This window comes from Amphiprion ocellaris, chromosome 18 (genome assembly GCF_022539595.1).
Source record: "Amphiprion ocellaris isolate individual 3 ecotype Okinawa chromosome 18, ASM2253959v1, whole genome shotgun sequence".
Lineage (NCBI taxonomy): Eukaryota > Metazoa > Chordata > Actinopteri > Pomacentridae > Amphiprion > Amphiprion ocellaris.
The window spans coordinates 27,588,543-27,605,944 of NC_072783.1; the positions used below are offsets into that span (position 1 = coordinate 27,588,543).

The 17,402-nt window shown below is 39.4% G+C and overlaps 1 protein-coding gene across 5 annotated transcripts in view; it reads left to right on the forward strand.

Moving 5' to 3' along the window:
- Positions 1 to 17,402, forward strand: part of pcdh15b (protocadherin-related 15b) — a 221,237-nt gene that overhangs the window by 171,523 nt on the left and 32,312 nt on the right. For all 5 annotated transcript variants that reach the window (XM_055004449.1, XM_055004448.1, XM_055004450.1 and 2 more), the window contains 6 exons: positions 115 to 255; positions 3,548 to 3,675; positions 12,699 to 12,929; positions 13,237 to 13,325; positions 14,972 to 15,148; positions 15,965 to 16,183. In XM_055004449.1, coding sequence (XP_054860424.1) covers positions 115 to 255; positions 3,548 to 3,675; positions 12,699 to 12,929; positions 13,237 to 13,325; positions 14,972 to 15,148; positions 15,965 to 16,183 — 985 coding nt within the window. The remainder of the gene's footprint in view (positions 1 to 114; positions 256 to 3,547; positions 3,676 to 12,698; positions 12,930 to 13,236; positions 13,326 to 14,971; positions 15,149 to 15,964; positions 16,184 to 17,402) is intronic.

The following is a 17,402-nucleotide window of genomic DNA, read 5'->3' on the forward strand; positions in this document are numbered from 1 at the left end:
TGTGTAAAGCTCTTCCCTATGAGGCAGCCCACTCGCTCGCCATTTGCTTTAAACTAGAAATTCACCCCCCTCCTTGCTGTCTTTTGTTATCACCCTGTCTCTTGTTCCCTCCAGGTGTGTTTGCATTAAATGAAACGACAGGGGTGATCTCCACAGCTAAGCCCCTGGACTACGAGGCCAATTCCAGCTACATTCTGAAGGTAGAGGCGGACTCTATGAGAGTGGTGTCCTCAAATCTCCGAGCTCCCTCAAAGAGTAAGTGCACTATGTGTTATAAAACTCCCCTCTAAGATTACAGGACTTACTTTTAACGTTAGATTGCGCTGCTGACTTCAAAGATTTTCTTCTAATCATACACACAGTGAAACGGCGCATTACCCACTACATGATATTGTTAAGGTAAACTTGCCACAGACTTTGGCTTTCTTTCTGTTGCACACTTGCTGCATCTCTTTTCTCCCTGAGTCATTCATGCTCTTTGTCTCTGTGGAGCTCACTCTACTTTTACCTTGTATAAGTCCTCCCCAGCTTCCTGCCTTGTCTATAGAGTTATATGTCTCAGAAGACATGTTATATTGGGTCTTGGCTGTTGTTGTTACGTTTTCAAGGAGCTTTTTCCTCTCTTTCAGCTGTCTATCAAACCCGTACACTATACCAGCTTGTTGTGTTCACTGCTGCAGTTTTTTTTTAAAAATGCTTGTCTTTTCCTCTCGCTACTAGATGTCGGCCTCATTGGCTATCACAGGTCTCTGCTCATATGCAATTATATAACAGTTCGGAATTTAATTCTCAAATGTCAGACATGTTTGCAATGATCAAAGTGGCCAAATAAGCTGGCGAGCAGTTTGGAAGATTGAAGATCTTTATCTATAAAGCTGTAACTTTTTTCCACTCTGTCTCCAACATTGGTACTTACTAATCTGTGCAGGTCAACTCAGTGTTAAACCGGCTGTAATCTAAATTTTTCTGTCTTTCATTTTCCTTAAACTGCATGCAAGAACAAACATAGACTAAAACAAGTTTTCACAGTTTTAATTGGCATTATAACTGAAGTGAAAGTGGCTCTAATTAATTTCAAACTCTTTTTCTTCTCTCTTTTTTCCTGCTTTTTCTTTGTCTTTTTCTGCCTCCACTGGTCTCCCTCTCTTTTTTCTTCTACTTCTTTTCAAAGCATATCTGCATTCTTCTTAATTGACACTCAGCTCCCTGGGTTTCTATTCTTTTCTTTAATTATAGTGTTTACCACATGCTGTTCTCATTTCATTTAAACTATTTGAATTTAAGAATTCTGCTGGGAATTAAAGCCACAAATCCTTGTAGTCATTAGCAAATCCCCTCCGATTCTTTTTCGGTGCGCATTTTAATCAGCTAACAAATCAATAGGATTCTAACAATATGTTAATTTTGCATTCTAAATGACAGTTTGGTTTGTAACCAGACGGTTAGGATGGTGTTACAAGGATTGCAGTTTTACATAAGCAGGTTAATGTTTGCATCCGCTTGTTTTTTGTGATTATTCTCTCTTTCTTGGAGTAAAACTTGAGTTGTTGACAATCCTGGGATTTGTTCTTTCTTTCTGACACGATTCATTCCTTTTTGCAGAGTTTGGTTGATGTATTGTGTGGCAGTTTTACGTAGGTGTCATTCAGAATTCCCTGATTGTGGCCAGATAGGACTGAATGTGAGTCATTCCAAGCTGCAGTCGCTGAATACAAATGACAGAGGCTCACTGGCAAAACATTTTCTCTTCTAGTCAATTAACAGCATGGTGGAATGACAGTAGGGCCTGTAATATGTTTGGTCATTCCAAATACATTTTTCCATGCGCATGTGCAATGCTAACTATTGTAAGTTGAATTATTAAGGCAAAACTTGACTTTTTTTTTTTTCTTTTTCGCTGGGTATTATGGAAATGTCAGGATGTCAGCTCTATTCTCAGTAGTCACAACCAGTCAGGTTTCTTGATGCATGTATCTCAAAAAATGTATCAGATGGCTCAGATCAGGATCACCTCTGCTACTGCTTTGCTTCCATATAGACACTGAGACTGTGAACCTAAGCTCACTCTACTACACACTTTTTTTAATCACTATGTAAACCCTTAAAGCCTCGAAAGCCTATTTTGTTTAAACGCTTCTCCCTAATCGAACATTGAAGACCCCCTCCATAAAAATGTAGTTTTTTATCTTCTTAACATGTCGAAAAATAGAGATCTGTGGTTTCTTACATAACAAACCTAAGAATCAGTCCTGTCAGCTTGCATTGTTCGGCTTTCAATATCATTATTCTTCTTCAGAATTGGTTTCCAGTTTGAACATCTATGGCCAAATTACTCCTATAATACAACGCGCCATTGTGTGGTGTAGAGTAATTTTACAGTGTCTGAACAGAGTTGTAGTTTAGCTCGTGAGGCCCAGATGTGAGGCAATAGAGAAGCAGGGACTATGTAGACTGTAGATCTTGATGAAGGAACTGTGTGGAGTTAAATCTAAGCCATTTTAAGATAGGAAGTGATTATTTTCCTGTAAAAAGCTTCCAAATATGTAACTCTGATACACAGAGATGAGATTTTGGGGGTTAAATCAATGACCAGAGGGGGGCTTTTTTCTCTGTACCCTTCTCACGTGTCCATCTTTATTAATATAGCTCTTAATCATAACACAGGTCAGCTCAGGGGATTTTATGTAGTTAGGTCATGACTTTTCACTATTATAGAGAGAGTTGGGAAGATTTCTCCTACTTCTGTGCACCAGTGACTTTAGGGACAAAACTGTCTTCACAGTTGCAGGGCTATTTGATTAACACCAAAACTGTTGATGAAATCTGATCAAACCACACACACAGTCCAAATAACACTGATAAGAATAGCTGAGGGGTTAGTTTGTTTTTATTTGATTTTACTTTCCAAACTTTTAACTGTAGCCTTTTTAGTCACGGCTGTTTAACTTTGCAGGGAAATTAGATTGGAAATTAGTTTTCAGGCTCTCCAACTTCTGAAAATGCTGCTCACCAAGTCATAGAAACAGACTGTAGTAACTTTAGCTCAGGATATTTCACTGTCAGACCAGTTTCAGGCATGCAGGTGTACATAACCTCTAGGAAAGGAAAGCAACAGCACCGGTTCAGACCTGCAATAGACATATTTGTGTTATCACCTACAGGCAAAGGTTGTAATAGCTGCTGCAGTTACATATGTGCCAGCTGCAGGAATTCAGCTGCGGCAGGCGATGCAGAAATCTGGCTGGCATGTCTATGTGTCTGCAGTTTCTTGTCGATATGTGGCACAGGCTGGACTACTGCAGGGACAGGCCTAAGTCCACTGGAGCTCTGAATCAGTGATTGTGATTGTCTACATTTTTATTGTTGGCTTTTGTTTTTATCCCTACAGTTTGTTCTTATGGTATAAAACATGTGTTTCTCTTAAGAAATCCCATATAGATCAAGCAGCTCAAGACAGCCAGCGGAGCCAGAAAATATTACAATCAGGTCTTGTTGTCATGCTAAAAGCAGCAGTGTGTCATGTGAATTTTGTGTGTCTGTGTTCCAGCTAACACAGCTAAGGTGGTGATTGATGTTCAGGATGAGAACGACCACCCACCAGTGTTCACCAGATCCCTTTACATCGGAGGAGTCGCTGAGGATGCCAAAACCTTCACCTCCATCTTGCAAGTGCAGGTACAAATACACCCAAATATGCATACCCATACACAGAAATGTAGTTATGTACACAATATGGCTGTCATCTATTTATCAGTTTGCGTCCGAAAAGTGAAATTCAACAGTTTTTTTCCCCCACCTCTACTTTTAGGCTTGTAATATTGTATGTATTGCAGTGTATTTTAAGGCTCTGCATTTATTTGTCGTCTTTTGTGTTAAAAAATGCCCTTTGAATATATTGGTGGCAAAAAATCCCAGCTTCCAGTCAAATCTCCTTCAACTCATGAAGGTGCTTTGTGTGGATGTGTGAGCTTTTGTTTGTGTTGTTTATATTAAATAGAGAAACTATTCAGTTCAGAAAATAGGATTAACCGCTAAGATTATTCTCTTTTTGTGTTTTTTTTTTCACTTTCTTTCTCTGTTGATTGAGAAATCTCTTTGTTCCCATTTCTCTTTACCTATCCGGGAAGAATTTCATATCACTGTAAACAACTTGAGCGACTCTCGTATTATTAAAATGTCTTTCAAGGACCCAAAATGGGTCACAGAGTCTGTCTCTTTCAGCCTGTATCTTAGAAATAGCAATATGTTTTAATGAGCCTGGATGCCACAAGAGACTCAGGCTGGGTCTCTGGCAGAAAAAGTATGCGCTTTAATATTTTATCACAGTTTTTAAGATCATTCTTATATATTCCTGCTTCATTAGATCATACACAGTGAGAGTGACAGGGAAGATGAGAGAATAAGGGACAGCCAGCATGCAACACATTTAAAATCACAGCTCCACAAGTGCAGAAAATGTGTTTTTCTCTCTCATGAACCGAGAATTTGAGATTGCCGTTCCTCTGCTGCAGGCACCTGAGGTGGTGGGTTTGCATATGGATGTTGTGTATGTTAAAATATATATTTGGTTTGAGTTGGTTTACAGTAACTTGGTCGACATCAGCCCTGTGTAAATGCTCAAACTGATAGGAAGAACTAATGCCTTGCTCATAGACTCTATCGCCCCAGGGAGAAGCAATAGATCTGGAGGTCGAAGGAAGTGAGAGGATTGATGGTTAGATAAAGATAACTGGCCTCCTGCTGAGAGACAAACTGACTGGACAGAAGAAGGCAGGGAAGACATGCATGATTCATGGCTGGATGAATAGATGGAGCAGGGGGGCGATGACTAGAAAGATGGACAGGGATGCTGGCAGCACACTTACTAACATCGAGATGAAAGAGTGAGTGAGACAAAAGATGGAAGGAAAGTTTGACAAATGAGCATTTTCAATCTCAGTGGTTGCACTCAAGTAAAACTAATTCTATCACATCTGTCTGAAGCATGCGCCTTGTTAATTAGTTTTATGTGTGTGTATGGGGCTACATTTTGTCGTTATCTGTATGTATTGCTTCATGCAGGGCTGCCATGCCTTCAGAGTGTACATGTTCAAGTGCACGTACAGGAGTTCATCTGTCTTTGTCCCTCAGAGGATGCCATAACACAGATATTGATTAGACTGCAGATGATTGCAAAGAGTCTTTTCTAAATTCATCGATGCCGCATTTGGTCTTTCCAAGATGTTTCTGTCCTTTTTTCCATCAAAACCAATGCAGCCTTAGAGGTCTACAGTGTAACCTTGTGTTTTTCCCCATTAATTACTCCCCCGAGTAATGCAGCGGAACTATGTGACGGTCTGCGTATGTTTGTCCTTCCGTCTGTTATTCCGTCTGTATGCAGCACTACACAAAAACGGATTTTTGGGCTGACCCGAATATCCAAATATTCGGTTATTACGGTGGTATCCGAATATTTATTTTGAGATCTGAATACTCGGATTTCACCCCCCCCCCCCCCCCCCCCCCCAAAAAAAAATGACACAAAGACCACCTTATTAGATTTTGGCAGTGATGCAGCTTATAGTCTGGATCCACAGATTTGTTAAAGATTTCTGTTTCATTGCAAAATAGCGGCACAGCGTCACTGTAACTATGACAACAAGTGAACGCTACGTTCGCTGCCTGCTGACGATCACGATTGCAAATTGAACGCTACGGACTTATCGGGACTTATCCATTGCAAATGATACAAGGAACAATTGATTAAATTGTGGGGGTGTTTCCGAGTCCCATCAATTCCTGCTGCCCACTACATATTTAGGTCACGCAATTCTGTATCCGTACATAATGTACACATGCATAACACATGCCTGTGCTCAGTGCAAGGTCATTTTGTTTGTGGGTACATCTATATTAAATAGCCACATTCTATGTTGCCGTGATTTCTGATAATCAATAACGAATAAACAAATGCTGCATTTCTAAAAAAAACAAAACAAAAATGTTGCATTTCTGACAATGCCATATAGAGGAATGAACAGCCTTGGTGGAGTACTGTGCTCTCTGAGTGCTTTTCTTTTTCCCTCTCATTTTTAATTACTAATTCTGACCTTTTCTTTTAACCCTCTGAACCTTCAGTAGTTTCTGGGGGTTTAAATCTTCTATCAAATTGTGACTCACCTACGGCTCATATGTCACTGCAATATAAAATCCTGCACCTCTATTGAAACAGTGCAGCAGTGGCAGTAGAGAGAACTCTGATTTGTTGTGCATTATGACAAAGTTGTCTTGTCATAAATCATAAGATTTTTATTGATTGATTGATTGTTTTACCAAAAAAAAAATGATACGCAGTCTTTTTCCATGTGCCCACAGGTGTTACCAAATTGGTAACACTATATAGTATAGATATGTCACTATTACATTTTAATTTCTTTAATTACTTTCCATACTTCGTTTCCTCTGCAGCTTGCAGTTCAACTCAGTTCAGCTGAAAAGTCCCAGAATTCTCGCCACATGACTGTTGGTTGCTTCTAATTCACTGATGATTTCACTGTTGCACCAGGAAGCACAGCATTGATTGTTTTCTGCAGAATCTGGTTAATGCAAATAACTTATTTTTCCACACATTTTAAATCACAACTGTAGAATAAGTGACTTTGATGAAATAATATGATCTGGTTCAGTTTTCCAACTGAACAGCACATCACAGATGATTAGTTCAGAGACTATCAGAAAGTTAAAAAATCAGATTTTTTTGTGTGTGTGTGTGTTTTTGCAGTTTCTAGCTCTAATAATTCTGGTGGGGGGTTTTTTGTAAAGGCTAACATGCCTTTCGAACCTGCTGATGGGTCTTGGATTCAGAAGGTTGAATTGTGTTTTGACCAAAAATTGCTTTGAAGCAAAGGGCTGTTTTGGTGCAGTATTGTTGCTCAAGGTATGGGTAAAACGATTATTCATTATGCAGAAAGTCCGGATTTAATAGCACATCAGTGATTTTCCACGCTTCACATCACAAAACACCACACGGCAAATGTACTCATCACAGCGACAGTCATTTCAGTATGATTCCAAGGTAAACAGTAGAGCTGCTCCACTCCGTCTGGAATGGAATGCTAGATTGCTGGATGACTCCGGCACAATGTTTTTCTTGGTCTGACTGCAGCCTTACTTACCAAGTGATGCAGTCATCTTGTGAAAATGCTTTTGAATAACACTCAGGTGTGTTGGTGAGTGCTTGCTTTTATTTTGGCTTCCCCATCGATTTCCTGATAGAACGGCCTGAATGGGAAGAGATTTTAAGGCACTGAAATGTTTGCAGCACATGCTGATGTTACAGAAGTGCTTCACCAGCGTATTCATTTGTGAGGATATCTTGGAGATTTTTTATCTTTACAGGAAGTGAAGTGTGTGTAAGGTGCAAACAAACTTTACAATATGACTGCAAAATAAACAGAAGTGTCGATATCTTTTGTTTTCTCAGATGTTCTTGTAGCTGCTTTAGTACTATTCACAAATTCTTTTTCAGCTGTGAGTCTCTCAGTGTCTTTTATGCACTGCATCATGGGATAATAATGTGCATCAACAGCACACTAAAGAAGAGTCTAAGTATATTTAGCATAACTACAATTTATGATTGAAAACTGTGCTCATTGAAAATTAGCGCCAAAATAGTTCTTAATCAAATTATCAAATTGGATTATATTGATCAGTTGTATAATCAGAAATAGTGAAATTGATTAACTTGAACTCCTGTTACCATTAAAGAAAATAACAGTAAGACAAAAGATTACTATACACAAACATTTAGTAATTAGTGCTACTAACAAGCTAACTAACACAACAGTGATGAAACAACACAACAAAGACAAAATAAAAGCACATTTGGGAATGAAAGCTCATCGGGTAGAATAAATAATTGATGTTATTGTCACTGGAAGCAGTTTGGAAAAACAGCAATAAATTTAGAATTCAAAAGCCATTTATAATTTCTAACTTCCCCTGTTTAGCAGTAAGAGAATGATCCTTGTGTAGTCCTTGAAGTAGCTGCAGGGTCAGCCTGGATTGTCAGGAAAAGGATGGTGAGAGAGAGACAGCAAGGTGGAAATCTGCTGTCTAAGGTTGATGCAGGAATGCAAAAATCATGATGGCATTTTCTGCACAGTTGCATCGGAAAAGTGTGCTGAGGGAAAAGTGGTAATCACCCATAGCTGCAAATAAAGGTTTTTAACGTTCCTGTCACTGCTCCTGGTGACCATGTGCCTTCCCTACTTCTGGTTTCACAACCTGCCAGTCATCTTGGTTGATTAGTCTGGAGCTTCATTCCTGTACTCCCGCCCTCATTCCTCCTCCTGCATATTTTTGTGACTGATTGGATCACTGCCCAATTCTGTGCTCCAATCAAGCTGCAGCAATCGCTAAATGTGGGTATAGGAGCGCATTCCATTACTCATACTGCCTTATTATATAGTGTGCCAGAAAAAGATCCAGCATGTCCCAATGCATAACTAGTCAAATGTAGTGTTCCAAAATTACTTGGATATCCTACTACATCTGGATTTTAATGTATGGTAGCGAGGTTGCTTTTTTTTCCATTCTGACCCACAATCCTCTGCATCACATACATGGCGATGTCTCTATAGTGCAGTGTTTCTCAAATAGTGGGGCGCGCCCCCCTAGGGGGGCGCAGAGGCATGTCGGGGGGGCGCGGGCGACTGGGAGGAAAAGGTCCTTCAACACGGAACTAATTAGCTGAACTATTGTTTTAACGTCGGCCTGTTTTTCGCGACGTACAACAATACTGAAATTGTGCTGGCCCATAGACTGTATATGCCATAGATATAAAAAAAATATTAATAACAATGATCTTCTGTATATATCTATGGTATATGCACTGGCCGTTCAGACTCCGAAGTACAGACTCCTGAGAACGGGAGAACGCATCGTTAATGTGCAGTCGGAACACAAGCGTACTTGATCACGTCACGTACTCGGCTCATCTCCTCCGATTGTTTTTACCAGCAATGTCAAACATACGGCCTGTGGGCCCACCAGACGGTCCATTTCGGCCCGCGGGCTGACTTTACAAATGATAAAAATTACATTAACTGTAAATTGTAAATTTGTAAAACTGTAAATTTAAAATAATTTCTAGAACTTGACAAGTTGTTCTGATCATGAAGTAAAATACTAGATTGTTCAGTTCCAGATACCTGTGACTGAATGTTTTGTGTTTTTGTAGATAAACTGTTATCTGGCAGTTACAATGCATGTGTAAATGGTGAACTGAGGCATAATAGGCTACTGTTGAAATTGAACTTGTTTTCCTTAAGAAATTTCAGGTTCATAATATTTTGTAAAAAGATAGTTCATTAAATGTGAACATTTTCAGAATGTACTTTTTTTGAACTAAAACAAAGGGGAAAGTTGGAGTTGTGGTTATTTATAGGTTATATTATGCTGTGATTTTACTGGTGGGGCCCACTGGAGATCAGATTGGGGTTTATGTGGTCCCTGGACTAAAATGAGTTTGACACCCCTGATCTTTACTGTGAAAAACAACAAAATGGAATCAGATAAAATAGCACAGCCCTGCATATTCATGTTTTCACAGATTTTTATTTTTATTTATATATATATATATATATATATATATATATATATATATATATATATATATATATATATATATATATATATATATATATATGTATATATATACATATATATATATATATATATATATATATATATATATATATATATATATACGCACAAAGTTATTGGGGGGGCGCGAAAGTTTTTTGTCCTCCGAAGGGGGGCCCGACAGAAAAAATTTGAGAACCACTGCTATAGTGTATAAACAAGCTTGAGCCGCTGAGAGTACACAGAGAGATGACAGCTGATTTTGCACGACAGACTCCAACAGTCAAAGCTTAAGGCGCAATATTATGCCAGAGCAGTCTGTCCTAGTTGTGTGCATATTGCATGAAACAGTATGTACTTTATGATGGCAGCTGCTATATGCACTTACAGTAGAAAGACAGAGTATACAATTTTAGTTGTAACCGAAATAAGCACCTAACCTGTCGATCTAAGCAGCCGTGGTTTAATTTAAACAGTTTGTGTGTCTCATGTTGTCTTTGAGTTTTCTTTGTAACACTAGATAGCAGCTTTGTGTTTCTCTGTATCTGCTAGTTGGTGGTACTACTACTATACTTGTTCCTCAGTTTCTTTGTGTCTTCTGTAGCCTCTTAAAAGTGGTTACTTGTAGCTCAGAGCTTTGTGATTTGTTGTTTTGAGGCATTTGTCTGTCTGCCTGGAACCTGATCCAAGCCTGGCTAATTTCACACACCTGCACACACTCATCAGTTGTTCTTTATTAGCTACACCAGAAGCAGAGGTGTTGTCACCCTTGTATTTCACTTTCAGTTTTGAGTTTAGTTGTTTTCTTTTGTAGTTTACTGTGCAAGTGGAACGCTTGTTTCACTGATTTAACAACACCCACAGGCCCTGTTTGTCCTTCCAGTGTTGCCTGTTTTGCCTGTTCATAAAGCTACTAAGCAGTGAATGACTTTACTAAACCAAAAACAACTGGTTTAATGTTGCTTCCCTTAAACCTAGCTGAGTTTGGGTCTAACAAAAGTTAATGAGCTCATGTTGAGAAAGAAACAAAACAACTAACAATGCAGACGAACTTCAGATTATCAAAGGGAATTCCAAAGTTAATTTAGAAACGCACCCACGGTTTAAAAATGAAATACAAAAGCCCTTACAAAGAAGCATGCAGCTGCTATATAATGGAAAATTTTGGAGATCAGCATCTCAGATCACAGATGTGTTCACTGGCAGGAGTGGCGTTGGCCTCCGTCTAGATAAATTGTCCATGAATGACCAGAGCCCAAATATTTGAACTGACTTCAAAATAATGTTCCTAAACATACAGAAATAGCTGTCATGACTGTAGGTCTGACAACACAGTATGCAAGTGAATGAATGGGGTCAAACAAGGTATGCGTCTTGTACAGTTCCTGAGATAATAGTAAAAGGGGTAAACATGCATATATATTGTGAAATTCCATTGTACATGATAGAAAAATGTCTAATATAATAGTAAACCTCCATATGTAAGTAAAATAGAAGCCGTAGGGCATACATGTTGAGGATAATCTCTGTGGGTTTTTTTGAATGTGATAGAATGGAAGGGTGTTTATGCTAATGTTGTGTTTTTTGGATTCCAGGGTGTTTTCTTGAAAACTGGTCTAACGACAGTGTGTGTTGGAATATTACATTATTATTATATGGAGTCCAGATTTGGGATCATCACTCCATTGATGTTGAAGTTCTTTAATTTCAAGTTTTAAAACTGTCTAGTTCATTCTTCTATGTAGCGTTCTGGGTGTTAGGAGGACAAGAAAGTCAGGATGCCGCAGCAAAGAATGCAACATTCTTTGCCTAAAAGATGAGGGTTGACGCAGAACTGACACTATGAAACCATTATTCGTTCCTTTTGAAGGTAAAAGATATCCTGTTGTCTCCAAAAGCTCATTAAATTGTGTTTTTGTAACACGATTCATCACTGATCCAAATGTTCCATTTGATTAGAAGTCTTGGTTCGCTGTCTTCTTCGATGGTCTTCTACCAAATTCACAGCTGTAAGAAAGAATCCTGAAATGTGGTGTGTGGCACATATACTTGCTTTGCTTTCAATTGTGAAAACTCTACACACCTACAACAAACCTGTTTAGATTTCGGACACATCTCTACCATTTCTAGGTGCAGTAGGAATTATTTAGGACTGTACTTCAAGCCTGTGCTGTTGCAGTTTGAACAGGTGGTTGTTACTACAGCACGTATTTATGTGTTGCTGAAAGTTATCCTGACTCTGCCATGCACCACTGCAAGTATAACACACCAGAAAAGATCTGTACATCTGTTCTCCCCTCAGTCCTCCCTCCCTAGCTTCTTATCTCGTCTTTCTCCTTTGTTGCCTGTATTCTTTCTTTCTTCCTTAATTCTATTTACTTAATCCCTGGCCATAAGAAAAATTTTTTTTTTTTTTTAGTCTCTTTCCATCATAGTGGTACCTTTGAAGTTTTTGGTGTCTCAGAGCTGAATCTGTAGTCTCTACTTCCAGCCCTTCTTGTAAAGACCCTGCAATAAATCAATGTCTGTCTGAGTGTGTGTCTGGGTGTGGATGTGAGGTTTTGCATGTATGTGTGAATGAGGGAAAGACTTCAGTTAGCCAGAGTGACAGAATAGATTAATAGACCTGCATATGGCTCAGAGCACCACTTTACCCCCTACTGCTGATTCAGAGTACTACTTCAAACACTGCAGGTGCTGAAAGAGTTAGAAGCAGGTTTCACCGCAAGCAAAAAAAAAAAAAATGCAAAAAAAGCAACAATAATATGTGACCTTTTGATAAATGAGACAAATGCACTATACGTCCTGAACAGTCAATAAACATGGCAGTTCCTGGTATTGATCAGCTGGTCCAACACCTGGAATCAGATGATAAATATGATGGAGGAGGTTAGAACTAACACAGTTATGATAATCACCGATTATGGAATTGGTTATTACAGTAATGACTTGATCACAGTGTTGTTTACATTCGTGATGATGACATTTCACAATGACAGTCATTATGATTATGCTGCTGGTGGCGTAATGATGATGATAATGATAATTCCATCTAATGATTCTTATTTTTCCAGGCTCTGGACAAAGACACTGGTAACTACAGCTCTATGATATACCGGCTCATCATCCCACCTCCTGCTGGTAAAGATACTAAAGACAGCAAAGATGGCTTTGTCATCGAGCCGTACAGCGGCGTGGTGAAGACAGCGATCATGTACCGCAACATGAGGAGGTCGTATTTTAAATTCGAGGTGGTTGCTACAGACAACTATGGTCAAGGACACAGCAGCAAGGCGGAGATTGTGGTGTGTATATATTATATTCATGATCATTTCTTCAAGGGAGGTTTATTTCAACAGTATATTATAAATTAACCTAAAACAGACTGGATGACAGGACTTGACATTATAGCACTGAGATTTAAGCTCTGAGAATGTCCTTTGTCACAAGCTTGAAGCATAGTTTGATGAGAAGTATCTGTTCTGCTGCCAACTTTTTTTTTCTGATTTGCCCTGTTAAAGTTTAGTGAAATGATTCAGAGCCACTGATGCTGTTTGTAGTTCAGTTTCAATGGTCCAACAGGTTATATTTGCATTTTTTTCTGTCGTCCAGGTGTCAGTCGTGAACCAGCTGGACATGCAGGTGGTCGTATCAAATGTTCCTCCAACTTTTGTGGAGAAAAACAAAAACAAGCTGCTCAGGTAATAAATGTATTTACCGTATAATGTACCCGTCATTCAAGTTAACAACTGCCATTTTTAAGATGTGGGCTGATGCTTTTATCCACAGAGTGAGCAGACTGGGTTCAGCATCATGTAGCTTCAACACGGCACAAAGCTGTTGATAGACACTTTATCTGTTAAACCATTGAACCTCTGCTTGCATAATATGCATTAACAGACTTTGATGGACAGACAGTTACCCATTATCCAGTTCTACTTACATTAAAATACTTTTAAACATGTAATTTCGTAGAACGGTGGAGTAAAATACACAAGGAGTCTGTCTGGTTGTCAAAATGTATGTCACTCTTTTGTACCAGCCACTGATTTTTATATAATCGTGCATTAACAGTCACACAGTATTGAAACTAAGATTAATTTGATGTAATTTTAATTTGAACGGTTATATCAGTTAGTAGGTTTCCTATATTGACTAGGAGCTGTGATGTCTCACAGAGAGGACTTAATTGCTACATGGGGAAATCAACAAGAGGTGATTTAGAGCACAAAGTGCTTAAAAATAGTGCTTTTATTATAATGAAGTGTCCCAGTAAGAATAAAGCTGCAAGTGTTGTTGTTAAACTAGACTCCACAGTGGGACAGTGACAAGGTCAGACCACCACTGACAGCTCAACCACACTCACAAACACTGGTAATTGTTAATGTAGTAAAGGGAATTTTATTATTTTTGTGTTGTCTTTTGTTGATGTGAATTTTGTTGCTATTTTAAGATTCAAAGAGTTTACAAGGATGACGAGATATTTCCACAATTTTCCACATAGTTAATTTTTGAAATAAAACCTGTTACCAGTTGACTGCTTTGTAATCCTCTCCTACTTTCTCTCCCTTCAAACTAGCCCACACTATTTAAAATATTCCTTTCTTTGCTGAAAAAATGACCTTAACACCACAGCGGCAACAAAAACTCACGATATTCTGGCTTTTCTCCACGACAGCTCAGCTTGGTTCAGGAACTGGCTTCAATCATGTAAAATCATCTCTGTCCACACTCTGGGAAAATGTGTTTTTTTTTCATTCATGAACACAAAATGCATAATTCGTGATATATGATATTATATTTCTGCCATGTGCACACTCACCAGTGGGCCTTTCCGCACCAACTAACAAACGCCGGGGCGCAGCGCAGTCAGGTTGCTGCTTTGTTTTGCATCGCATGCATAATTTGATAATGATGTTTTAAAGTACTTACCATCTTTGCTGTCCCTGTCACTTCGACACATGCATGCAGACAAACGTGCACACGCCTCAGTAGGAGCACTCCTGCTGTGAGCAGGTGTTTCTGGGGGACAGAAATCAATATTGCGCAGCACGAGTCTGCCAAGCTGGAAGGATTAAAAAAAGAAGTCTGCTTGGTGTGTGTGGTGTGACTGGTGTGTAGTCATGATGTTGCCTTTCTATGTATGGAAGTACATGCTTGTGTTTATAGAGCTAGATTTTTTTTTTTTTGTGTGTGTGTGTGTGTGTGTGTACTGCATCAGCAATCCCAAACAGACTAAATGGTAACTGGACTGCACTTCCATAACGCTTTTTCACTCGAGCAGACAAAGCGCTGAGAAAAGTGAGTGTGATGCCATGAATTAAATTCCAATAATTTCAATCCCCAGCATTTTGGAACGCTACGTCCAGGAGCAGATACCAGGAGCAAAGGTTGTCGTGGAAACCATTGGGCCCCATCGCCATGGTGATGGAATGGAGCAAGAGGACTACACCAAGTCGGACCTCATGATTTACGCCATCGACCCGCTGACAAATAGAGCCGTAGCGAGACAAGAACTCTACAAGTGAGAACTTTACCATCAAATCCATGACAAGTAAAATGCCAGCTGTCCAAAAGCTTAACATACTGATCTAAGACAGGACCCAGTAGACGCTATTTACTCAATTACGTAATTGCTAAATTCACTGGCATTATGCTAGTTTTCAAGTGCTGCCATTCACTCAAGTTTTCAGATTTTGTTCAAGGCAATTTAGTACTTTGTGGCAGTCCTGTGTAAGTTTATGAGGTTGTAGTTTCAGCAGACATCAGGAGCACATGATCCATCACTTGCAAAAGTCCCATTAATTGTCTGTGTAAGCAGCCATACATTGCTTTCTGGTAGCAGCGGATTGCATTCCCAGAGATGGAGAATCACCTTGGCTGCTCCTTATTTGCATAAAGTTGAAGTCAAGGCTCTTTTATGCAAAACCACTTGTTGTCTGTGGAGACTCCTGACAGACAAATGGCCCATTTCTCACCTCAGATGTTCTCAGAAACACCTGCTGAACTGTTTGTGTAATATTACCTAAAGTTTCCAAATGAGGTGCAGTGTTGATCTGGTTTGAAATCCAGGAACAGAAAAGTGTGCAGCCAGTTTTTAGAGGGTGAGGATGTAGTTTGCAAAAATTTATCGTGGCATCATCTAGTCGTACGCCCATTAAACATCCAATGCTGGGAGGCGACGCCATCCCTCACGTATAAAACCGCCCCCGTGGACATGTATTATTAGTGAGCAATGTGCAGCCTGTTGTGCATCCATAGCTCATCGAGAATCTTAGCTTCCATCATGTGTATTGCCACTTATACGTGGCCTCAATCACATTGTGTTTCTCCTGCCAAGGTTTCTTGATGGTAAACTCTTGGATATCAATAAAGAGTTCCAGCCTTTCCTTCCTCCTGGTGGTCGAATTCTGGAGATCAGAACCCCCGAAGTGGTGACCAGCGTAAAGAAAGCTGTGCAGAGTGTAGGCTACACAGAGGGCGCACTGTTGGCTCTGGCAGTTATTATTATCATCTGCTGCGTTCCCGCCATACTGATTGTCATCATCACTTATAGACAGTAAGTATGATTTATGTCTAATTTTAGTATAAAACTGAGCTTCAGTCAAGAGCAATTTGTACTTAATGACACTGTAGGATTCATGTCCCTTTGATGGGCTTTATTAATACACCAAAACCAACAGCAAACTGATCCAAATAACAATTATTGTTTAAGGTTGTCATAGCTATTGAGATGTAGCCCATTACTACACTGTAGATCTTCATAATTCATCTGTCAAAAAATGATTGACAACATGTAATTTCGCCATGCTGTTGCACGGTAATGAGCCTGGGCACTACAGTTTAGTTGGAGTCAGTCCTAGTTACACTGTCCTCCTGCTGTGTATTGATCCACAGCTGAAAATAGTCCCATACAAACGCAGTATTTACTCACTTTTGACGTGCCCAGCCATGTCGAGCTATATATGAGTCTTTTTTAAATGTGAAACGAAATATATTCTGATATTCCGCTGTAAAGTATTGAGAGACAGTGTCAGTTTTTAGCATATGTCAGCTACCATCAATGAACAACCTTCTTCCTTTTTCTAACAGCTCATATCCATCAGTCTTCATTTTTGTACCTGGATGTGTTTTAGCTCCACTTAGTCTTTGGAAGAAAAGGTGCATTAGTCAGATTTGAGTCATATGATTATTGCCCATAGGCAGCTATTAAATCTGTCGCATTTCAACGTAACAGCCCAGCCACAAATCCTATAATTTGAAGATTTTAATGCTATGTGTAATGTGCTTTTCGAGTGGTTTCTGGGTAAGGTATTCCAGCCATTGGCGTAATTGTTCTTGAAGTGAAACCAGCTACTTCAGCGTCAATTTAGTGTGACTAAAGGTATGAATTTGGGTCCTCAAAAGTAGTGACTCTCAAAAGGAAGATTTGATTTCCAGTAGAAATGGCAACAAAGACAACAAGCCATCTAGAAAACTTATGAATTTCAATTAGGGGCATGTAGACAGTCAGCCAAAGCTGACTGTCTCTCCCACAGGACATCTTTTAGCACTATTCATCATCACCTGGGCCAGACACTTCCCCAGATGATTCAGCATGGCAGCCTGCCCCTCAGTGCCAATTCTAATAGTTTGTTTAGCTAACCACAGTGAAAGGCTATTAATTTCGTCCGTGTCCCAAACACACATAAACAACCTCACACACACATTTCATCTGGATCGGTGCATTCTCTAAAGAGCTTCTCATCCTGCTGAGAAACGGGCACAAATAACAGACA